General features: G+C 39.5%; 1 protein-coding gene across 7 annotated transcripts in view; it reads right to left on the bottom strand.

Annotated features, from left to right (window-relative positions):
* MEGF11 (multiple EGF like domains 11) overlaps window positions 1–26,098 on the bottom strand; it is a 283,958-nt gene that overhangs the window by 147,572 nt on the left and 110,288 nt on the right. For all 7 annotated transcript variants that reach the window (XR_014696988.1, XM_084532754.1, XM_084532753.1 and 4 more), the window contains one exon: window positions 25,367–25,459. Coding sequence is in view for 6 of the 7 variants with exons in the window: in XM_084532754.1 (XP_084388880.1) it covers window positions 25,367–25,459 (93 nt within the window). In the remaining variant the exon portion in view is untranslated. The remainder of the gene's footprint in view (window positions 1–25,366; window positions 25,460–26,098) is intronic.

The following is a 26,098-nucleotide window of genomic DNA, read 5'->3' as shown; positions in this document are numbered from 1 at the left end:
ACAAAATCACCCGGTGACAGGACATTTAACTCATAAGCAAATAACTTAGTCTGTGACCATCCGATGTGTGACTCTCATTTTCGAACCACATCATGCCTCGAGCAAGACGTGCAGTTGCTGCTGCCATCAGGTGCACATCAGTGCAGTAATTGTTTCTTCAACATCAGTCCCAAGGTGCAATATGTAACTGATGTTGGAACGTGGCCCTTGCATCGCCTGCTGTGAGAGAACATTTCTAAACAACCAGCTGCAATTATAGATGAATAACAATTCCAAATTAACAGCCAACTGACTTTACAAATCTCATCTCTACAAGACCATCACATATTCAGAAGCTCTTGGAGGTTTATATATATACACACACATACAAGAATTGATTCCAAACCTTAAAAAGGATAATCAGTTCACAATTTTAACGTACAGTAAATTTTGTTTACTGTATCAACCACACACTGCAATGGAGATTAACATAGGAATGTTGTAGCAAAGCTTAGACCACAGACCACAGTTTATAACAGATTTATAAGTACTGTAAGGATGTGTTTGTCTTTTCTTTTATTTCCTCATAAGTGATGCCATTATGGCTGCCATAATTCTTATTTACTCACCTTCTAGGTTGCTGGCAATAGCACAAAAATAGATTTTGAGAATTTATATCATACATGCATCATGAGAAGGCAACAAAAGAGCACGGGTAAGATTTATTCACGTTTAGAGGCAGCATTCATCATGTTCATTTTCATGCTAACCCTGTCTCCCCAAACAGAACAGTCAGTCACCTGCCTTCCAAACAAGCTGGGGCCTGCAGTTCCCACCAAGCCTAACAGGAACTGCCCTGTAACTGTCCATAAAACTTTGGGCTTGGTTTTCACAGAGAAACTGGAAGAGAGCACAAATTCCCACAGAAACACTGTTGTACTCCCCGCATGTACACTCCTGAAACTGAGAGGCCAGCCTCTAATTCAGAATGTACTGCATGTGACAAGAGATCTTCTTTCAGCTTCACATAAAGTTCATCTAACAGCACCTAGAGAAACCAACGCTGATTCTAGGGGAGCAATGGAGCCAAAGTCACTGGGAGAGCAACTGGGTTGGATCTGGACACCAGAGTTGAAATAGCAGTATTTCAAGTGTTGTTTCACAAGAAAACAACATCACAGGAGATTTTCTACTTCTGAAAGAGCCTCGTAAGGGTAGAGTTTAATTGTTACCCCTTTTGCAGGGTGTCTATTTTCAAAGGCAAGGTCTGTTCTCACACTTGATAGGTGCAACAGTGTGCACCCACAACAAGTTTGTGAGTACTGCAGGTAAAATTTATCAGTGGTGAATGTAGGACCTCCCAGCATGGAGGTCTACAGCACCATGGTCAGTTGTGTCAGGTACCAACAGGGCACAAACCTGAACCATCATTCCACCTGCTTCTCCTTTCATGCACCACCTTTGTTTTTTGAGTGACGAAGCAGAAAATATTCATTACCTTCATGTTCTGGGGTGTTTGCTTTAAGACGACTTTCCTTCCACCTATTATAAATGTTCATAAATCCAGAGTGAAATATTCAATAAAAAATGGAAGATTTGCAGTTATAGAGAGAGCTCAAATAAAGTTCATGGTTTCTAAGTAATGCAGCTTTCAATTACCATACCCTTTTTAAACTGTGAAAGATGTAATGTTAATCAAACATGTAATTTGCAAGTGTTTTTCTTTAGTAAATGTCATGTACAAGTAGATATTTAGGATGTAATGCACAAAGTAATTGCAGTTGGATAACTTTCCATGGTAATATTTATTTACATTAGAGCAGACATGAGTATTCCTGAAAAAGGAAATGAATATTCTGCATAAGATCCAAACCCCACTGAAGTCAATTCCAAAACTCCCATTGCCTTCCAGGACTAGGATTTCACCACCTCAGTTCATTAACTAATCCCTCTTGCCCTTCTTATTAAGTAAGAGTTAAAAATGGAGTTATCATAATGGAGTTCTATGGATTAAATTTTCAGACTTTTTCCAGGGCACAAAATAGCAACTGTTAATGACGAAATGTGCCTGTAAGCCACAACAATGGTGATGCAAGAGACGAGCTCTGAAGGCAGGTCCCGTTTGGTGACTATAGCTGTATCATGTTATCTTTCAGGCTCTGAACATACACATTCCCAGAAACTTCCGCTGGCTCACTCCAGCCCAAATATCTAACTAGTTGTCAGCACATGTCAGTCCTGATCTTGCTGGAGCATCCTTCTCACTGCTACCACATTTGAATTATAGTGAGTTTTTTTTATAATGCTAATAGCAGAATTCAGCTTTACAAAGAGTTTTATTTCTACTTTCAGTAGAAGTGGTCTTTACGTACAGCTGGAAACTAACTGCCTTATCTAACAGGCACCAACAGGAGAGTATTTTAAGCTGAAATGCTGACTGACAGCAATGCATATCGAGAGAATTGGGGAACTGTCAAAAAGATGAGGAATTGGATGCACCCAGTGCGAAAACAATCTTTACATTCATGGGAAGAGGTTTCATAATGGGACATCCTGCACTGTGAACTGCAGCCTCCCAAACTGCCCACAGAGGTCAACTGCAGCTAGCTGTGAAGTTCCAAAGAGGAGCTTTCACCAGAACAAAGCTCCTCTCAGAAACTTTTTGCCAATGGCACGTTTAACATTTCTGCAACATCCTCTTAGGAAGAGTAAAGGCTCTGTTGTGCGTTCTGCAGTTGTATACACATATTCACCAGCATCACCACCTTTGCCCTCCCCTTTGTTCTCCTAGAAGACACTCGCAGTTCATCAGCTGCCGAGCATTCAGGACACCAGAAGTGGGTGCCGCAGTTCGCTGGAGGGACAGAACCAAACACTGAGGAACACAGCTCCTCTTCTGGCCGACAGTGCATAATCTAAAATGACGTAAACACCTTCTCTGACCATATATTTCAAGTTGTATCCAGCAAGAAGGAGGCAGCTCAGATACTGTACACATGATATGGCCGGTTCCTAGTACATCTTACGTGGTTCACACTGAGATTTTCTGCTAAATAAATTGAGCATTAGTTTTTTTCTTAACTTACCACAAGGTACAGAATTCATGGCAAGGCAACATTTAAAGGGAGTTTGACAGAGGCTTTTAATTCTCTTATTTTCTTCCAAATGTATTCTATGATGTTTGTATTATTCAGATTGGGAAAACAGGCCTCCAGCTACATGCATTATTTTTCCACCCTTTTAAATGTAACTACTATGTTTGCTTTTCTTCGAGCACATTATGCTTTTACCAGTGAATGAACTCCTACAGTGGAAGAAGGCTCTGTAAAGACAGGCAAATGCTCTGTGTCCCTGAGGCTGAGGTAAGACTGTGCGGCTGACCACAGCTATTAAAAAGAAGGCTGAACTTCTCTGAACTCTGAACAGAAAGGGAATTGGAGAGTAGCCTTTGTGCTAGATCAACCTGCTACATCAGCTTGCAGATCAACCAGCTGCTTAACTGCTTGTCCCTGAGTTAACCAAAAGAATGCAAACATACATTTATCTAAGTTAACCAGAGCAATACGGGGAGTGAATACATGGCTCAACACAACATGGAGTATAAAACAGAAGTTTGAAGAGAGCACTGGGCTTGAGCTTGGTCTCAACCCGCAGATTCCTTCCCAGCATCAAGATGGTAAAGATGTTATAGGAACAAAATTCGTGCTGGTATTGTGATTCAAGTGTACAGTGCAATCGCTACACTCTGCTAAGTGTAATTTGTTCACTAAAATTTGTCACTCTCTCAAATCGAAATGCCATGTAACTTCATATAACTTAAAATAAGTAAATTTTGTATAAGGCAATAAGCCCTGCATGTGTGGAATATTTGCAAGTAGCTGGTTAGTATATATTGGACTCTGACGAGTACCCCTTTCACCTTGGCAAGATTTATTAACAAATCCTCGCTATCAGGTTGGATTTCATATGCCTTTGTTTTAGAACACTGCTGGCAGATTATCTGGTTTCTCTTATGTGAGCATACTAATGTCTTCAAATTTTGTTCAAGCCTCAGTTGTGGTTATTTCTAAACCCATTACTCATCCTTACTTTGACCCCACATTCATCATTCTTATAGAAAACCAGAAAAATGATCTGTCTAGTTTGGTGACACCAGTGTCTTACTCCATTTGCACCAAAGCATGACTCTCCCATCTTTCTCTTTTCTCCCTTTACCTGCACAGCTGAAGAGTCTTTTCCTATTTGTTTTAATAGCCTCCGCTAGACATAACTCAGCTTGACTTTTGGCAAATCTCACTTTATCTCTACATATCCTGACTTCTAAGACAGTTTTGTCAGCTATTCAGTTCCTTTTTGTATTCCTTACAGATCTCTACCATCTCTTCCTTTGGTAATTGATATGAACTTGGTTCTAGCATCTCTGGCTAGTTTTCTGCCTCTTAAGCTGAAGTTGCTGATTCCTGAGAGCTTTTGTACAACCTGGAATTCGCAGCATCTATCATACTAAATTTCCTGAGTGTTCCAGGCCTAAGTAATTTTCAAATGAATTCTCTCAGTTTTGAAAGTTTGTTTTATAGATATGTGATTTTTTTTTCTTTTTACTTGCCTTGGATTTAAATGAACCAAATGGTTATTATTCAGTCTGAAGTTATTTGCTATGACTGGGTCATTTATTCTATCTTCATTATCTACAAATGCTACATCTGAAATAGTATTTCCCTGGTTCAGTAATCTGTTGGCAGGAGTATCTACTATTTCAGTAACACATGTTCTCCAAAAAATATCAGAGAAATTAAAACTTGGAAATGATACAAGTCCTAGAAGTATTTCTCTCTGTAGTAACATTTGACATGCCTCTAACATATAGCCAAGTCAAGTGCTAAACCTGCAAAGCAGATTCCTAGCACTACACCAACAGAAACTTTTAGCAGTCTTTCCTGCAGTGATTTTGACCTAAACAGATGTTGATGTATCTTTATTATCTTTTATTTCTCTTAAGTCGATCATAACCCTGCAGCATAATGCTACCCTGTCAGCTTAACTGGTTTTATATATAAACTACAATAGAGTGGCTCTGTGTGTTTTATAATCATATAATTACAGAATGTTGTACAACAGCTTATGCTGTCACAGACGATGTCTCTTTGCACTCAGCATGTGATGAAACCTTTAAAAATATGAACCAAGTAAGAACTGAAGTAGTCTTGCCTTCCTAAGAGTGACTGGGACCTACAACAACAGCTCCATGCCGCATCATGTACCATAGCCAGAAGGGACTGATCAGGTCCTTGGGTGCAGCTCAACTACACCAGACTTTCCAGGCTGGGAAATGTGACTCTAAATTTCCCAGTACAGCTGCACCATACCTGGTGGATGTGGGATTAAAATGTGGGATTTTACCCACCTGACAGGTGCACACTCAGTGCTTGTCAAAGGGCAGCTCACATCCTCCGAGCTCCCATCTGGCCAAGGGTCTTCCCTGGCACTGCCTTAGAACCAATCCGAAAGGAGGTTTAACTTTGATCGACTGAGGACAAGATCCAGAATTATGTTTTGATCACATTATATCAAATTTATATGACTGCAAAGCGCACCAGTTTATAAACACGGCAGGAAAGAGGATTCACTTTTTGTGAATGTAAGCAGAGCATTTCCAGTAAGCCTATGGGAGAGCTGCATGCGCGTAAAATACAAGATCAATCTGCTGCCGAGTTTTGACACACAAGGACTTTGTGTTTATGCTTTGGCTGATGTTTAGCATGCTGCAGTGCAGCAAATAGAAAAGTGTAGTTGAGCTGTCATGTAAGATAATTGATTTTGACAAGACTACAAGTTAATTCGTCACTATTTTGCAACTTATTTGGAAATTCTTTGCAGCAATGTCCCAGAGGACAGCATGTAATCACTTGTAAGCTGAAATTAGGTCCAGAGTTAAATATCATTAAATCTCAGGTACAGCCAGAGCTCAGCATGTGACTACTAATGCGTTACCTTTCCTATTACATCAAGGACACAACTGTAGCAAAGGTTATGAAGATTATTGCTCAAGTTGCAAATTGCTTATAACTAGAGAATTAAGTTGAGATAAATTTCCAGGCAGCCTACAAATGGGTATAAAAGAAATGCCACTGCATGGATACCTTAAAATCATTCATGTCCCCACACACTCACATTTTCTTTCATTCCTCTTGCACATACTCACAAAACTAAACAAAACTAAACAACAACAGAAAAAAAACAAAACACACCCTTACCTGAAATAAAAGATAAAAGAAAGGAAATTATTCAATCTCATCTTTATATTAATATAACCAAATTAATCCGCCATCCATGTGAGCCATTCTAATGTTTTATTATAATAGAATATGAAAGATTGGTAGATATTTTAATCTTGTACTGCAAAGAACATATTGTTTGACAGTTTTATTTGAGGCTGTTAAATATTAATTGCTGAACAAAAGGGTGCATAAAAAATTACGTTGCATACAAATAATTCAACTCCCTGCAACTAGAAAGAATATTTGCATACTCACTTTCTCTCATGCCACAGCTAATGAGCTCATTTTGGCTAGGTTTGGGTGTCTAAGTACTCGTCTCTACCAGAATGGATGTACCATGACAGCTAGCATTTGACACACATAATGAAGTGAAGATAGTGGGCACTGCCTAACCATCACAGACAGCTTCACAATGACAATTTAAGTAGTGCCTCTCAGCAGTTCTAGAAATTTCAACCTGAGATCACTCTCTGTTTAGGATCTTTTGGGATGGCACTAAAGGTAATGGATCAGGTGAACCATTGCATGGTGCTGTTCTGATGCTTCCTGGAGCTCCCCATCCACGTGCCAATTTGTGCTGCTCTCTTGGATTGATGCAAGCCCTCACTCAGCTTAAGAAATGGTCAGAGCTCCTTGAGAACTGTTGCAATTTATGAAGTAGTTGTGGCCTGAAATGGCAGCGAGCCCTCCACACCCCTGAGTTATCCCAAATCGGTTGCAGAAGCTACAAGCTCTTCTTCCCCAAGCCATGAACTTACTGTACGCACAGCAAAGAGACCTGTCCATGCATATTTTGATCTCTGACACACAATGTAAACAGCTTCACCAGGAGCTAAATCAAAACTTTTCACCAACATCCATCTTGTTTTTGAATAGTCAATGCACTACAATCAAGAGAACTAATATCACTAATTACTTTTTAATGATCATAAGCAAACAAAAGGCAGAAGGTAGGTGCCACGTGCCAGGAGACTCAGCGCAGTATATGGTCACAGTCAGAAACCTAATCATCCCCACCTGTTCTCAAAACCTGCCAGCATATGGGATTGGTTTGGGTTCAATTTCTAAAGAAATGGAGACTCTGCTCGTTCTAATTAGGCTTCTGGAGCAGGGACACCTGTACTGAAAAGCTATTGGAAAGCAGGCTCAGGTGGTGACTCGGATGCCTTTCAGCAACAGTCACAGATTTTGCAGAAACAGTTCTATGCCCATTACTAGAACTAAAGTGAATACAACTTCTCTCGTGTTTCACTAAATTTTGAAAAACGTCTCATGAATCATTACACATCTCTCCTTCTTCCCTCTTCTCCTCCCCCACCACTGAAGTTCAAATATAGAAATACATTACTGAAGTCCCCTGGAGTGTCAGCCTGGCATCCTTTGCAAACATTGAATTCATGTAAGACAAATTACATTAAATAAGTGCTTCTGATTGCCCATCACTGTTTTCCCGCACATGATATGCAGATCCACAACTATCTGAAAGGGAGACCGCACTGTGACACTGGTGGCACACTTGGCAGTTTCTGCTTAAGTAGTGACTCAGCTAAGAAAGTAACCATACTGAATAGTTGGTGTTTGTGTACGTATCCTGAAAAATCAGGATATCATTTTGAAATACATAAAATGAACCCTTCTATGATATAAAACACCATTGCAAACTCTGGGCTATTTAAACAGCACCAGAGCACTCCAGAGAACTTGAGGCACTACAATCCTGCACTGCTGTGCTTGAGAACCATTTAGTGGCTCTGCTGCAACATCTTACTGTTGGTAAAACAGTAGGCAGCTCCTTGAAACCCACTTTACCCCCTGCTCAGTGGACAGTGTAATCAGAAAGGCAGTTCACCATGCAGAGCTGGGAGCTCAGGAGGCCTCTAAGCAGAGAAGCCTGTGGCCTCTGCCTTCCTGGAAGGCAGAGTGGGGGCACAAGCAAGGGTCTCTCTCTTCTTCCACCCAAGAGTTAGGTAGTGTAAAGGGCAATAAAGGAGGGAAGTAAAGAAAAAGAATTGATAAAAAAGAAAAGGAGAGAAAAATGGGATGTAAGGGAAAAGATAAGAGATAGAAAGAAGAGGATAAAAGGCAGTCGGAGCCTGGGTCTTGCACAAAGGATCACCTCTTGACCTCAGCCTGCTGTGGTAGCAGCGTGTCCTGACCTGGGCGTTTTGGAAACCGGTGATACTAACCATGTCTGACCCTAAAACCCAGTTCCCTTTCCAATGAGTTACTCAGGAAAAAACTTAGCCTGGTCTCTAGCCTGTGTTTATTTGAGAAACTAAAAAATTGTAGAAATGTGACATTGTTCATTGTGACTTATGATTCTTTAATGAGATACGGGGCTGCACTCAGCTACTAAAACAAAGGCACCAATTCGTATTTAATGTGTCCAGAAGATCCTTGTGTTGAAAGCCTGACATAAAAGAGTGGATGAGACAGGAGAAACCAGAAAGCCTCATTTAACATGCCATTCTCTATTTACCAATAACTGTTGGATGTCCCTTTGTTAACAACAGGGGGCTGCATATAAAGCGCTCTGGTAAGAGACTTTGGACCTTGAGAAGTCTGGCAGCACCATCTCCACACAAGTTGCCCCTGTGCAACACACGAAACAATCCCAAATATATGGAAGATAGATTGCTGGGATTGTGTGAGTGCTGTCAGGGGGAACACTGCAAACAGACAAAGGACAGGGGGAAGCCCTTTGCTTCATGGTTTTGAAATGGAATTTCATTAACAGCTAAGGCCAAGGCTAGACACTATTTTAGCAGCCAGTTATTGCACTGATGTTTACATTGCTAGATGAAAGTGGAACAACTAAATCAAACAAATCTGTTTCTTTCTCTTAAAAAGAAAAAAATAGCCCCAGCGTAACTTTCTCTGTAGTACACATTTGTTTCTGGACTATAAAAGCTTTTGTGTGTTTACAGAACTCTAGTGGCCTTGTAATGCTGACCTGGCGTCCAGGTTTTTGTTCTTTAAATCTTATCAAAATAGCGAATATCTGCAATTCATTTCAGAATGTGCTCTGCATTAGGAAGTTAATGTACTGATTAATTTACCTAATTACAGTAAACCAAACAATCCTGCAACAGAGGCCAGTCTGTTCACTTACTTAAAAAGCAATTACACACAGCCACTGAACAGACAGAACCAGCTGCCAGGTATCTGAGGACTGGGCCATGATAAAATTTTAAAGATTTCTTCTGGTCATGTTTCTGTTTTTCAAGTCTGTCTCTTCTGAAAAAAGCAGAGAGTAGTTTGACATTTAATTTCCATTACTGTATTGAAACCAGGAAAATGCATGGCTCTAGAGGAAGACACTGAGAGGGAGGTAAACAGAAGCTAATCAGTCACAGAGTCATTGGCTGGTAATGAAAATGCTTTCTATGTGCAGTATACGAGGAAAGTAAAGTTCAGTCTGTGCAGAGAGCCCACACCACATCAATTAACTACTGAAATCTCACTTAGGAGCTGCACCTGAGTTCCATTTTGAGCTCTTCAGTGAGAAGTAAGTGCTACAGGGCCTTTAAAACTCTCCTTGCAGAGGACTGGGCATCACTGGAAGTGTTCAGTGTGTGAACTTCCATAAACAAAGCAATTCTTTCCAAAGGTGCCATCTTCCACATGGAGTACTTCAAATGTGTCCCTCCTGAATCCTGTTTTAATGGAAGTACAGGAAGGAATCCTCAATGACGAAGAAAATAGGATTTTTAACCCAACTTACTGTAATTTTATTTTTCTTGAATGTTATGAAACTCTCAGTGTTATATGCAGGATGCATGACTCATGCACCTGCTCTGATCACTGTGCTTATTTTATTAAAGATACTATTCAGTTTCAGGAAAGAAATGTGGAAATTCAGTGTTGTGCAACAAACACAGGAAGCATCACGGAAAATGGTACTGACAGAGTCAGAACATCTCTTAATCAAGACTGGTACCCAGCTCTGACATATAAAGCTTTATAATTTCTATTTAACATTTTACACTGCTAGTCTTATCATTGGATCTGTGAAAGACTCGCAGAAAAGGTAGAATTTGGACTTACACCTTCATCAAAGCATTGAATCGCAAGTTTTAACTTCAAACTAGGAGTGAAGCCATCCCTTATTCTAATTTGAAGAACTGTCTGGTTAAACAACTAGAAGTGTCTTCTCAAAATGCAGTCTTGTTATTGGGTTAGAAATAATTTATTTTTCTGGCTTCTCAAATAAAAAGTAATGAATATTAAAAATCAGATTTTTTTTCTTCTCTGCTCTTCAACTTGAAAAAACATTTGAAATTGAGAAACATTTGAGTTAGTTCAAAATTCCTACTTCCATTCAGAGCTCTGTTTAGCCCTGAATTAAATGGCATAAATTTGATATAAATATAAGCATACAGGGTGACAAATTTCTGATAGTATTATCTGAATATTAGGCTGGCTTATGTACCAAGAGAGAATCAATGATCTTGGTATCACTGGTCAGTGACATAACAAAACAAATTTGCCAGAGGAAGGAAACAATGACATTTTGAAAACTGTAAATCTCTGTAAATTTGACCCGATGGTTCCCATCTTGACTCTGTGTGCTTATTTCCTCCGACTGGAGCAAAAGCAAAACCACATAATCATGTTATTGGGATTTCAAAACCACAGAAGACATACAATTTACAAGGGTCCTGAGAAACAGAACTCAGATTTAAAATTCAGTTTAAATGGTCTGTGTTGTTTCCCTCCTCTCCCCTTATCACAATGCCATCTCAATCCATACAGCACTACCTGTAATTTCGTATCTTTCCAGTATCTGTAGTTCTCTAGTTCCTCTTCTTTGTGTCTCCCTTGCCACACTGGCTCAGGTTTACCAGACCCTTCCTATGCCTCTAACCCCTAAAAGGCACAAGACAACAGAAAAGCTTTTCCTGGTTCTGAGTACCCTGAGTGCTGCTTGGCTGGCATGGATAAGTATCTTGAATGGTAGTATGACAAATCAAGCAGAAGAAACAATTTTGAGATCAATCTATAAACTTTGCCTTGATTGTGGAACACACTTGTGTCTCCCTGCTCTATCTGGGCAATACTTTTCATAAAACTTACAGGAACTTGGTAACATTGAACTCTTTACCAACCTGTCAGAATTGGCTGAATTGTTCAGTGCAGGAGAAACGACAGGCACAAATGAAGGTTACCTGAGTCTCCTTCTGTAATTGGACTGGAACATGTTTCAGATGGAAATGGTTGTACCTACTATCAATAAACAACCCAGAAATGTTAAATATTGGCTTTAAACTTCTGACAAAGGCTGAGTTTCAGTTGTCATTTGTAGGCACATGAGTCCAGAATAATTCCACTTGCATAGTTCTATATTAATAAAATTGTGATCAAAATGTGATCCCATGCTCTCCCAAGAAGCAACATGTCCTTTACAACAATAGAGCAAATGAAGCGAAAGAGAACAAAAAGGGAACAAAAAAAAAAAAAAAAAACACCCTATTGATATTGCCGATACAAAACAAAGTCGGGACAAATATTATTAGTGTTGATGATTTCCTTTCCATTATCCGCAACGTGTTTTTCCTCACAACAAAGAAGAAGTGGTTTAATACCATCTATCACTCATATAATGGATGAAGCGTGAAAGATGCCTTCAAGCAAGTTAGCAGCTTGGCTGTGCCTCAATTTGTCATAGTCATACACAAAGAAAAAGTGCACCTCCTAACACATTCAACACATTGCATCCTGGAAGAGCAACCCAACATCTGGACATGTATAATACAGACTGCAACACATGACTGTATGTCGAGGTAATTTATTAATGTCATTTCTTTCTGCCAGTTGAAAAACATACAGTCACTAAGAACACACACAGCACTTGGTTTTATTAATTTAATGAGAACACCTATTTCTTCTTTAGCAGTTTTCACGTAGAAACTCTACTATGCCATATAAAGGAGGCGGGGCTCACTATTTATAAATGAGAAAATGAAATGCAAAGAAAAGGGCTATGTCCAGACTGACTCAGCAGTCCAGAAACAAAGTTGGGAACAGAACCTCATAAGTAAGGAATTATAGTACTGTTGAACCTACAGGCACCCAAAATCCATGCTGTCAAGAGAATTTCCGTGGCATTTCAGGATTTCAGACTGAGAACAACCACATAATTCTTTGGATAGGCTCACTGTAATAAAGTTCAGCTCTTATATGCAGAGGATTCCCATTGGCTTTTAGAATACTCTGCTGCGGAATACCTGCTGCTTACATATTCTATGTTTTTATCATAACTAGCAATTCAATAAGCCCTCTGCTCTAATTCAGAGATCACTCAAGTTACAGGAATAAAATAATTCAGAAAATCACAGAACTGTAGAATAGTTGAGGAGGAAAGGACCCCTGGAGATCACCTAGACCAAACCCCCTACTCAAAGCAGGATAAGTGGGAGCAGCTTGCCAATGTCTGTGTCCAGCTGAATTTTGAATGTCTCCAAGGACACACTCTGCAATCTCTCTGAGCAACCTGTTCCAGTATTTGATCACTCTTACAGTAATTTTTTTTTTTTTTAATGCTTAAATGGAACTTCTTGTATTTCAGTGATCTCAGTAAGCTGTGAATCTAAGCCCTCTGAAGAGGGCTGGGACCCAGCCGCTGAGGACAAAGGATAACAAGACCATCTCACCAATCTGACAGAACAGTGGTCCCTAAGAAACCTGGAACTGGGCTGCTGCCATCAGCTGCTATGTGTAGCCTAAATAACAAGACCTTTCTCCCAATACGCTGTGTAGTCACAGTAAGCTGTGACTAAAGCAGTTCTTCACCTGAGGCTGAAAACAAACTCACTGGGCTCTGTTCTGGGACTCATAAACCAAATGTAACATAACCCCACCAAATCTAGAAGGAAGAGCTACCACCCCCTGCCAGTATCTCCAGACTGGAATTGGAGCCATCTTTCAGTGGCTGGAATTTGTCCTTGAAGATGCATCTAAGATTTGCAGAAATTCATGCATTTTCTTGCCCATATTTCCAAAGAAACTACTACCTATGTATTGGGGAAGCACTAGCAGGCTAAGGTAGATGATAGAACAAAGTCATGACTTCCAACCTTCCCCCCCAGCAGCAAACTTTGCCATCCCTAAGGAAAAATGAACCTTCCATGTAAAGCCTCTTGTTTTTCTGCCTCCTTCTGCAGCCTGGGTTTCTAGACCTTGATTTTTATTTAGGAAATTATCACCGCAATCTAAGTAAGTAAAGTAGGCTATCAGACTTTGGTCCTTGGCTAAAAACTCCACTACAATCAATTTTCATAATTTACTGATACAGCTACATAATTAGAACTGCAGCTCGGTACAAAGGGTTCATAAAGGTGAAGTTTAAACAGATATTGGAAAAGCTAAGAAACCCTTACCTCTGTTACTACCACAGATGTGCATTGTTTCATGTTTTAGCTGATTCTGTTAAAACCTGAATTTTTGTAGCTAATTTCACTCAGTTTGAATTTTCACTGCATTTGACATATGCATTTTTATGTATTCTGGACAGGGTTATATACCCTAGCTGTCCCTGGCTTTTACATAAATAGGCTTTGTATGATAGGCAGAAAAGCTTCTGAAAATGATGAACTGCAGAGACTTTTTTGTTGACTGGCCACCTCTAGGATCAAGGAATGAGTGTTTTATCTCTTTTCTTTCTGGACGCTGTCCACAAAGATCTTCCTATTATAAAACATTCTCAGTAATAATACACACATTTCTATCTGACATTTACTGATATTTCTAAAGGGGCCTAAATCCATCCTGCACAACGCACACCAAAGCTGGGAAAGTGGCTGAAACTTGATTTTACAAAGTAATTGTGGATGGGAACCTGTCCCACACACTTTCCATTTTTGGCCTTTCTTCAGTCTCCATAGTTCTTTAAGGATGTCTCTGTTGCAGTTGGTCTCATCTCACTTCATGACCCAGAAACTCAAGCAGCATTGTTACGATACGATTCTACTCATCTTGTAGGTCATTGTTTGTATTTGTAGAGTTCTTGCCATTACAAAGAGAGGGACAGCCGAGACTGTGACACTTGGGTCTCTTCCCATCTCTCCTGACAAATGGCATTCACCATGCTTTCCTGAACGAGATTCAGGCCTTTTGAACCCTCATTTTCAATCCATGACTTTCAGATATTCTGCTGGGTTAATACAGGTATGTTTAATAAATAAAACCTTGCTGTTTTTCGGTACTGAAGCAAGTCTTTCTGAGCTGTAAAGAAACAACTGGAGGATGTGCTTGCTACAGGCTGCGCATTCAAGATGTTCAAATGGTACAGGGAAGGGTTAAGACTGCAGGTGCAAAATATTTTCATGAGTGCAGCACTACAAGGGAATTTATGATTGTAGAAGTTTTCCTTAATTTGCAAATTTTCTGGTATTTCCCCTAACAATTTTGTCAGTAAAAAAATAAAAACTGACAGTTGAGAACGGCACTTTTTTTTTTTTTTTTTGCTTGCACTACTCTTCCAGGCCAAGAAAAGGCAGTTTTGGCAGTTGAATGCACTGTAAGTTCCAGCATCCCACTTCAATATATCTTGTTTAAACATTAAACAATGTTTATTGAAGCTATTGTGCCAATGACTACTATAGAATAGATGTTTACATCCCTTCATAAACACTTTTAACGTGTTTCTTTGCTGGTACCGGAAAGACAAATGCCATTTTAACCAGAAAGCTTCATCTCTAAATCTTTCTTCTGTCAGATTATTACCACTTGTTTGCAAGAGTTACATTCTTTTTCACTTTACTAATTTTTTTCCATGATAAAAAGACATTTCTTCAACATCTCACTTTTTCCTGTTTAAGGCAATACTTAGCATGCTGAAGTTTGCCTTCCCTTTATCTTTGCCATTCTTTTTGGTCTCTCAAACTCATAAGTTTCAGCACCATTGGCCCGGCTATGGTATCTTCCTTTCCACTGCCATTCTATTCTCCTCTTCCTCTACTCACTTTCTAACTTCAACAAAATCTGTAATTTCTACTGGTTAGAATGAGCCAGTGAACCGTCTGCTCACAACTCTGAAATTCTTGGTGCCTCACATGCAGCAATGTTCATTTTGCAAAACTCCTGCATTCAGCTGTTTATTTCCTCCAGTCCAGTTACCTGCCCATTGAAAGCCTTTCCTACCTCCAGCTGCTTCTGGCTGTTGTCTTACCCGTTGCTGGTTTTTCTATTATTCCTCCCACATTCCTTCTCTGTCATGCCTCAGTCTTTATTTTGCACTGTTTTTATTTCCACGCTTCCATGCGTATCACCTCTCCCCTGCTCATCTCAGGTTTGGCATCTGTTCAGAACGCTGTTTGTAAGTGGTGGTTGTGCTACAACAACCTCCTCTGGAGTGGCAGGTATGGTGCTAGCACACCATCTGCTCATTTATTTCCTTTGGTCACAACACATTTCCTCATTTTGTATGCTTTTCCTTACAAATAACCAAGGGCCCTCTACATTCCTTGCCAAAGCTAGATTAGCAGTGAGAGCAAAACACTCACCTGCGAGCAGTGGTGCGAAGGCTCTGTTCTGCCAAAGCCTGGATTTACAGTCAGATACGCACTTGTTAAGTCCTCTGCTATTTCATTATTTCTCTCCACATCACTGAGACAGACGAGCTGGTTCAAAAAAACATCCATTTCACTGGGGACAGAAGATATCTTCTCCTGTGGCAAACTCTTTTTCAATGTTTTATAAGGACTACAGATAAGTATCAGGGTATCTATTTGAGGGGTCTAGGAGGGTTTTTCACACGTGAAATTTAGCAGAACAGGATTTCTCAGAGAAACTTGTTCTGAAAACATTTCACTTCAAAAGTAAGCCATCATATCATACGCTAACACAAATAATAGACAAAAGAAAGAAGGGAACTCTCTGAATCTTTCCCGTTTTACAGACGGTGCTGTAGGGTCAATGTGGCCTACTTTTGGCACTGAAAAGCTCTGAGAAATGCATGCAATTGCAAGGCTTTGGTAAAAAGAAACTAAAGAAAATTTTGACCTAGGTTCTACCTGTACAATGGCATATTTGTTTCCAGCTTTGGCTCTTCAAAATGTCTCTCATTCATATACAAATATTTCATTGACACCAAAATAACTGATGCTGTTTGAATGAAGTTACTGACTGCCCCAGCTCTCCTGCCCCGCTACGCAGGAAGCCTTGGATCTAACACTAGGTGATGAATGATCACTATTTCCTAGCAAATTTTACCTGCTGGGAGCCCGGGGTAAGCTTCAAGTCTTATTTCTGAATGAAACTTTTCATTTTCCTGCTTGACTTCAACCCTTAACCAAAAGGTAGCATTGTATCTTGGAGGAACAGTATCTTTTGAAAAAACCCCAAGAACACAGAACAGGGACAGGGCAGTAGGACCTTTCCCAGTCAAATCACACATCTTTGCAGTCAGCTATTCAAAACCCAGCACAAGTCAGAGCAGGCCTGAGGGTCCTCCTGTTTGAGCTGCATGAAGCAGCTCCCAGGGGATTTTCTGGTACCTCACAGCTGGGCAGCGAGCAGTGCGCTGAGCTCTGCCCTCTCCAAGCATTCTTTGAAACACCTCGCAGTGGCAAGCACAGAGAGAATTGGTTTAGAGGCTTTCCCGAATTGTTTTTCTGTTTGCTAGCAAGTAAAAACCCCTGGAATAGTTTTAAATGGGTGTCCAAGCCTGAGATTTTTGCCTCCAGTTTGGCAGAGGGAAATCTCTTTTCTCCAGGTGATAGCTCTTTAGTGACCAGGCTATAAAATTATACCAATGGTACTTTTAAATTGATCTAAAGTCTGTTCATTTGTGTAGTGCATATTTAAAGCCACATTATCTCAAGATGCCCCAGCAATGAAATTTAACATTAGCAATTCAGTTCATTAAAAAGGATATTTTAGTGTGTTCTTTCTTTTATAGCTATTACCCTGTCTAAAGTAAGGAAAACCTCAGTCAAATTAATAAAACTAACAACTCATCACACATATGCTGCCTTTCTATGAAGTCTCCTCAGCTCTCACCGGTTAAACAGATGAGAAAAGACGTATATATGTGAGCCAAATTCCCCCTTGCATAACCACAAAATGTGTTTCATTTAGTGAAAATTATCCTTGAAGTGTAAAGTTTTAGTCAACCATCAGGTCATGTCTCAGAAAAGGGAATCGCTCTGTTATGAAGTTCACTTCCAGATGTAGATGTGCTCAAAGTCCCTTGGGGCTCAGCTCTGCTCTGTACCCTCACTTACACCTCACCAACACGACTGCCTTGCTCTGGTGCATAACTTGAACCCAGAACCCTGCCTGCTCCCAAGAGTCACAGACACACCTCTGTTCTCTGAAATCTAAACGTCTTACATGCTCCCTTTTGAAGCCATCAGTCCCAGGCACACTGCCCTAATGAGAGGCAATAAATAAGGTTTTATACCAGAAGGTTTGCCCATAGCCTCCCTCAGCTTTGGTTTTCAGCATGATCTCAGTGCTGAGTTCAGAGAGCCAGCAGCCTGATGCTCCAGGGGTACGAGGCACATACCACTGCCTTCTAATGCAGTCACACGGAACGCAGAATTTCCGTCCTGATCGCACACAGCTCGTCAGAGGCTGGAGAGTGGATAAATGCAAGGTGATAGACCCAGAGAGCCATTACATCTTAAACCTGGCCTCTTGCCTCCTGTTTGCCCACTGTATACCCCGAATCAACGTATATCAAAATTATAGTTACAGAATTGTAGTTATTAATCATATGCCATACGTAATTTTCAGTGTATTGTTTACCTAGATGAGGAACAGCCCATTTCTGTAAGTCTTCTATCCAGTAAGCACTCAAGGGGCAGATCAATACAAGCACATCTGCTGACCCCTGCAGCTGACCACCCAAATCCCACCAACCCCAGCCTGGATCCACCCAGCCACTTCCTTTACAGCAATTTAGATAGAAAGTCTGTGCTTAAAGACTACATCAAGAGAAAGAGAAGGATTACAAAGTGGTGTTGCTACCTCATGCCAACTCAGAAGACAAACCCTTAGCATGCAGCAGCCTCAGCAGCTACCGCTGTAGGTACAAAGGGGAAGCATGGCTTTAACAGATCATCTGAACTCTCTGTGAATATTCACTCCAGCACGTAACTCATTATGGCTCATCTCTTTAACCAAAGCAGCCAAACACAGAAAAAAAAATGAATGCTTTAACACAGGAGGTGATTGTGGTAATATTGTAATAACTACATATAATTGTGCAGAATTATTCTAGTAACATTTTACATTTTAAAATGTTATTATACAACTGGAACCCTGTTACACTACATACCTAAATTATTTTCTTATCACATCTCTACCCTCTGGTACTCACCTACATGGTAGGTCAAAACATCAGCTCTGTCTAGAACGAAGGAGTATGTTCAGATCACTGACCTGTGGATTGTGCTCTGCTCTGCAGGAATTAACTTTGGAATGGAATTAAATTTGGGCTTCTCTTTGTATCGGCGAAGCTGACTTTGGTTTTAGTTCATTGACAGAAATACCTGCCATTGATAAGCCTGGATGACACTCAGTAACTCTTGGTCCCTAAACGAGGCCCTCATCAACCTGATTTTCCCCCTCATCTCTTAAGTTCCCATTCAGATAATGACTTAAGCACTTATCTAACTTCAATAACGTTAGATGTTCATTACTGACTTTAAAAGAACTATTCATATGCATGAAGTACATGGCTACATCAAGCCTTCAGAACAACACCATGAACTGGAAGAGAGAACTCCAGGGACTGAAACGGAGTCAGATCAGCTCAATCAAATGTTCAAACTCATTTAAAATAGGCAATTTCAAAGGAGAGCTTGAACTGTTGGGGGAAAATGATCTGTTCCTGTGTGGGCCTTAGACACAACCAGCTGATTTAAGGAAGGAAGTCCTTTCCCACACTGTGACAGTGAAGATGAAGGTGAATGTGAAAAGTACACAGGATGCTGAATTTCTGTTTTTCACTCACTTTAGTACAAGACTTAGTACAACAGGCAACTAATCTCTTCATCATCAATGAATCACATAGCAGAGGTGTACAAAGCAATTTCTTTCCAAAGTAAATCTTAAAACTACCTTTTCTTTTCCAGAATCAACTGTTAGTTTTAGCTCTGTCCAGCTACTCTAGGAAAAGCCAAGGCAGATACGACTGTCATACCTTTCCACAAGCATATAGTACTTCCAAAGCAGCTAACTTGTAGAAGTTTAGGCTACACCATCATATCTCTAACAGAGGGAGGAGAAACCACCACAAACACTCGAGTAGTAATATTAACAGCTTCAACAAGAGAAAAAACATTACCACCAAACAAAAAAGGATGGATTAGTCCAGTTTAACGCAGCCAAATTATCTGTGTAAAAATATATATGGGACATGCTGCTGTGCTGCTGCCTGTGCTGAACAGCAGCTTGTGTTTACATTTCCATTCCCTGCTTACAGGCTGTCCTGCGTAGGCTGCGCCCAGGAAGACGGGCTGCTCCGGAGACTGCTGCACACATGCAACACGAGCTCAAGTGCGTGGGCCCAACATCCAGCGGAGGCAAAAATTAAGCACCAGCTGTTTACCTGATAACACCAGTTCAGCAGTGGTTGAAGGGACTGGGATTTTTAAGTTTAAGGAAGAATACATTCTTAGGACTGAAAGGAGACAGAAATCAATTCCACTCTATAAATGCTCCAGAAAGATCTTTGTATGAGCCCTCACCAGAGTTTTTTTTTTACATGTGCATCTCTTTGAGTGACATAGTTGTCACTGAGTCTGCAAAATGCATCAAAATTATGCTGCAGTTTGAGCTTGGCTTAAATGAGAAATGTATTAAAACGTTAAAGACCATGTGCTATGGATATGGAATTCTGTTTCAGCTGAAGCATCAGCTAAGCCTGAATCCAAATTTAGAGTCTCACAACTATAAAGAGACGTGTATCTAAACTGTATCTAAACTCGGTGTTTGGAGTGACAAATGAAATTCAAGGGCTTTAGTGGAAACAGCACCAATGCACCTGGCTCTGTCACCTCATTTGGCATGTACATACAACAGTCCTTGCGAAACAATCCCACAGAATAGACAAATTCTCATCCAAGAAATGTGGACAGCTGTTCTTCAGGGACAGGACCTGAATTTAAGCAGCAGTGCACTAACAGTTCAGAATTGCTGAGGTCCTGTACCCCTACACCTCTTTCCAGGCTGGCTTCCCAGTCAGCCCCTCTATCCTGAAAACCTGAGGACAAAAATTGAACTAATGATTCCAGCAGATAAGTCCTTGATATTAGGCTGAATTTTGTTTGACCCAGTATTCAAAAGTCACACGTCACGGGCATTACTTTGAACTTCATTTCTTCTTCAGAAACAGTTCAAAGCATTTTGAGAACACGGAAGCCAAAATCAAACCTGAAAAATGCCACAGACCCATGTTAAAATACTCAATTGTTCTCCTGAGATGCCTACTGTTGCTTTCATAGCTTGTCAAGCAACCCCCCTTCAGATTTAGCACAGGATCTGCACCTCTCATTCATCACAAGTCTCAGAACTGAAGCACTCCAGCTGCTCCAGGGCTATACCCTTAAATGTGATCTTGCTGCTATGTTATACTTTTCTGTTGTTATGACCTTGGCTATTTTTGACAAAGAGATAAAGATGAAATAGGTTCATGCTCTTAATGACCATTTCTTCCAAACGCCCTTTACAAAGAAAGCTGTTATCCATATGTGTACGATACTGATCACCCTGTGCCACTCAGCAATATGATAAGCTCTCTCCCCCAGGTGATATAGCATGAGGAAGGATGGTTCGGCATTACTATCCCAACATCCATTTAATTACACTGTGGACAAATAGTGCATTTTCTGCTAAAACTAATAGCAAAGCAAACATTTTGAAAACCACTTTAGTTTTTCATTACAACCTCTGTGTTTGTTTACTTCAAAATTTCTCAAACACAATTTTGGAAGGTTCTTGGTTTCAATTCAGGGCTCTTGCTCTGAACTTTCCTTTTTCTACCTGTTGCAGAATAAGGTGTAGAATTACTGTTCTGTGAATCCCCTTCTAACCAGAAAGATATTTGTGATCTTCCCCACAATGAAGAATGCTCTTTAGAGTAAAAATGGTCTTCAGTAATGTTGCCTGATGAGTTTTAGTATTCTGAAAGAGAGACACCCTTATTCTCTGTGAGCCTGATAGACTCAATGAGACTTTTCCCTTAGATTTCACTGAGGTCTTTGTAGCTGTTTCTTCAAAACTGACTCAGCAACATCCTTAAACACCTGCTTAATTTAAAGTAGATGAAAAGTCCTGCTCATGTGTCAACTTAAGGATATGTTTAAGTGCTTTGCTGGATTGGGGCCTAATGGCTTGCAAATACAGATGGTTATTATCAAGACCCAGAAAAGGCCAGGTAACCACCAACAGTCAATTATATTCCTACCAGAACTTCAAGCCAGTATATCATACTGTTTGAAGTTAATTGCTTTGAAATAATTGGACAGGTGAGCAGGTAAGTTCACGCAGAGCATTTGCCATTTTCCTTTGTATTAAAAAAAGAACAACAAAACACTGCAGATTGCATAGATATAATGGGCATGATTAAAAAAAAGTTGAAAGGGAAGGGAAAAGGTATGTGTTTCTTTAAAGACTTTTCCTTTAAATTTTTAGTATCATTAAAACCTTAAAAAACATTTCATTCAAGAGCTTCTTTAGTTAATACCTCATTACTTCTCTTTTTATTGTTATGGTAATCAAGTCTTAATATATTGCAGCTTTATAGCATGAAATCAAGGCTAGGCCTGCGGGCATCGACAGATGCACAACAGCATGCAGTAAAACACAGGTATAGAGGCATGCAGAGCCGAATATGGCACAGGGTTTTTTTTATAATTGTTTAGCAATTCATCTGAACTGATTTTAACCTTGACAACAGATGAACTCTAACATGTAGCATGATCACTCACTGGGAAGCTGCACAAAATGGCAAGTTTTGCAATTGTTGACTTAAAGGCTGAGTTTTAGAAAGCACGAAACAAAGTTTGAGAAAAACGTTTAAATTGTTTGGATGGCTACAGGTTGTAGCTATAACTGTTCAAAACATTTAACTGAATATATTCTGGCCAAGGGAGAATGGTAACACTAAAAAACTGGATTTAACACCACAAACTTTCCTCTCTGTAAGAAATGTATGTTCAGTGTCAGAGTTCACACCCTCTCCTGGCATAAGCAGTCCTTGCAGCACACCAAAACAAACAAACAAAAAAACAACAAAAAATATTTGGATCTCACTTCTGCTTTTGCAGTGACATTTGAACCTTGTATTGGATCTCTGGTTATATTTGAATTTCACCCATCAAACCAAATGAAAGTTATATATAACTTGTAGAAAGTTATAATAGCTGCTCTGCAGAGTGTTGAAATACCTCCTCAAGAAGAGTGAGAGTCCCCAGATCTTTTCCAAGTAAACAGCAGATGACCCCCAGTGTCAAGTAGGCTCCATTTCTTACCGTTGTTTTCAGGAGAGATCTTTCAGAAAACAATTACCTCTCCCTTGAGGTTTTTGAAATTTAAAGGGAGAGTTTTGGCAAGCAATCCCTTTCCCAGCAGAACAGTTCCAAATAGCCAACAATAAAAGTAATACGCCTATGACTTTATAAAATCAGTTCGACTGAGGTCCATATAGCAAAGTTCTTCAGCCCCACGGGGAGCTGGTGTGTTGCATAGAGCCAACAGCTCTGGCTTATCTGGAGCACAGCTTCACAGGAACAGCCATTCAGAAACATCTAACGAATCATAATTATTTGTCACTGCAAACATGTGTCCTTCATAGTAGCTGTCTAATACTCATGGAGTAAAAAGAAAGTAGGCACAGGTAATACAATAGTTCAGTAAAAATGAATACTGTTTTCCACATTATTAATGGATAACAGTAAGGCATGACTCAAGGTGTGAATCATCACTGGATCTGAAAATCCTGGTGAGCCTGTTAGGCAAAGATCTCCAGCTTCTCTTTTGGAAATCCTCAGAATAACAACTGTACTCTATTCAGCTGATAACTGTTCTATACCTTTTAATTCAAACAAAGTTTCCTAACAATAAAAAGGCCAGTCATCCAAACTTTCAGTATCAAGCATAAAGGTGAGTTACTCTCTCAGCTGCAGTAAAAACTAACTCGGAGGCCATTCACACTTATAAGCATTACACCTGACAGTGGTAAGTGCTTGTCAGATCAGACCTTAGGACAAGAATGCATGTTGCCCAGCATATAACAAATGGAATGAAAGACAATGGGCACTATAGTCCAGTGCACACACTAATTATATTAATAAAATGAAAGCTTAAATTTTGAGGCTAATCCTGGGCTATCATTTATAAAAGTTAACAGGGCATATTTAATTTAGGAATTGGCTAACGCTTCTCTTTCCACCGCTGAAACCTCATAAATGAAATATACTGGATTGCTGCCCAGTGCGGAAATAAAAGTTATGAATAATGTTTCTATCTCAATCATTGTCAGTGCTTTAATATTCCTAATTACTTTAAAAAACTAAATATTCAATATAGGAAAACCCTTCTTTTTCTTTTTATCTTCACTTGCAAGATTAGTGCAGTTTAGTAAGAGTCACTGGGTACTTTTAGTTCACTAGGTCCATCTGTGTTTTGACATCTTATCCTTTCCTCTTCATGATTACAAAGAATGGAATACTTGCTACTCTCTGTGTGGATGCATGCATAAATGCGTATGTGTGTATGCCCATGTTATCACAAGGTTTTTATTATTTTCTCATTTTTGAACTTATCCAAGCACACATGCGTTGTATAAATACTCACTGGCTGGCAGGTTGAATCTATTCCCCAAAATAACCAAAGGATTAAATGATTATCTGAGATTCTAGACTATTTTACAACTGAAAGTACTATTTTTCATGGAAAAAAAAAAAAAAAAAAGTTCTAGATAGCTATTCAGCATGTTATGCTGCCCACTGTTTTCCCTTGTCTACACATGAGGTAGTCCCAAAAGTTTGCTTCCAACTCCAAAGGATGGCCCTCCTTCCTACCCCAATTGCCTTTTCTGCTCTGAGTTGGGAGATACCAGCAAAGCTGCAGACAGAACATGAGTAACCACAGAAAAGTCTGTCCCATTGATTTTAGCCTCTGTGTTCACCCTAGTCAAATTTAACTCCTACTCTCTTCTGATGTTGCCCTTTATAGATCCTTTTTCTGTTATCTTTCTGCCTGATAATAATGCCTTGTTTTTAAGATCCCAATCAATGTGGGAGAAAGAGAGGAACTAAAAGCAAAACAAAACAGTCGTTCAGTAAATTATTCACAGGATCTTTCTATATGCGGCTTTATTTACTCACCTGTTGCCCAAATAGACTTCGTTTAACAAGCTTATTCATCTTATGTCAATAATGGACTGGGCCTTTATTCCATACACCCTTTGATATTTATACCACAAAGAACACTTGCTGTTTCACTCTAGCATGAACTAATCACATCAACTTATCTTTACCAATTAAGAGACTTTGACATATACAGCTTCTCTAGCTGAAGGAATTGAAAGCTTCAAGTGTGAATTTATTTCCTAGTAAAAGGTGCAGAACTCCCACCTCTACGATTTTCCCAACTTCTGCAATATTGATAATTCAGGATGCAGGTTTCAAGTCAGAAGGAAGAACTGAGCTGTATGAAGAGTCAATGGTAAAACTCTCACTGGCTTCAAGAGGACAAGTATTGTACCTAGAAAGTGTACTTTCCAGGTACTCCAAGTACTCCATATAGTACTTAATGAAGAATGTGATATAGTAAAGATGAAGAAAAGATGACATAGTAAAGAAGAGAGAAAATTTTCATAATGGAGCTCTAATATCTACACTGGTATTCCAGTAACAGGACAGAAAGAATTAAGAGCATCCTTCACTGCTTTTAACATTTCTTATAAGAACAAGCAAAAGAGGGAAAGTCACTATTGTAGCATAGGGTAATATCACAATTGAATTAACTGCAAAATAACAAACAGACGAATCTGATTTTCCATTTCAAGCATCCAAGTTCTAAGGACATTCCATGTTTCAGAACTTTTTTTTAATAGCAGCATATATCTTTACTTCATTTTTGTAATCTTTACTCACCACTGGAGCAATCAGTACCTCCCCATCCTGGTTCACAATGACAAGTGTCAGGAGAAACGCATCTTCCATGCACACACTCCTCTGTGCAGAGTGCTGTTAAGAAGAAACGAGACACAGCATTGTAAATATATTAAGCAGTTGGTAAACATATGCTAAACTATGCTTTACAGAGCAATATTTTGTTTAAAATATTAAACAAAGAAAACAAACAAAAAAATAATTACTTGCAAGATTTAATTAATACTAGGTGACCAAAATAAAATATAGGTCTCTTGACAGCGATAAACTTACTTGTCAGTTCAGCTCTTTGTAATGAAAAACTTTAACACCAGAAATTACTTTGGTTAGCAGTTTTGCTTCATAATAAAATTTTTAACAAACTGACACTTATGATTATTATAATTACAGAATACTAGCTTCTTCTATTGCATTCAAGTTGCTGCTATTCGTAGAAGAAAATGGAGCTCCAAAGAACCAAAACAAATTTGGAAAAATTAGCTCAAGGAAAAGAAATAATTTTACTCCATGATGCAGTTGCTGTAAGTGCAGGCTTGTCTTTTCAGGGTTATCAAGTTTTTCATAACTGAAGTGTTCTACATCTTATTTGTCTCCTGTTGCGTTATTGAAAGTTCAACATCCTCAAACTATGAAAAACTGGCTGGTTTTACCAACTGACTTGCCAGTTATCCAGAAATATACATGGGAGAATCTCCTTTTCTTTTTCTTGTGTAG

The sequence above is a fragment of the Aythya ferina genome, assembly GCF_964211825.1.
Source record: "Aythya ferina genome assembly, chromosome: 11".
Taxonomy (NCBI): Eukaryota; Metazoa; Chordata; class Aves; order Anseriformes; family Anatidae; genus Aythya; species Aythya ferina.
Note: the sequence above shows the minus strand (reverse complement) of the source record. Positions and strands in the feature narration are given on the sequence as shown.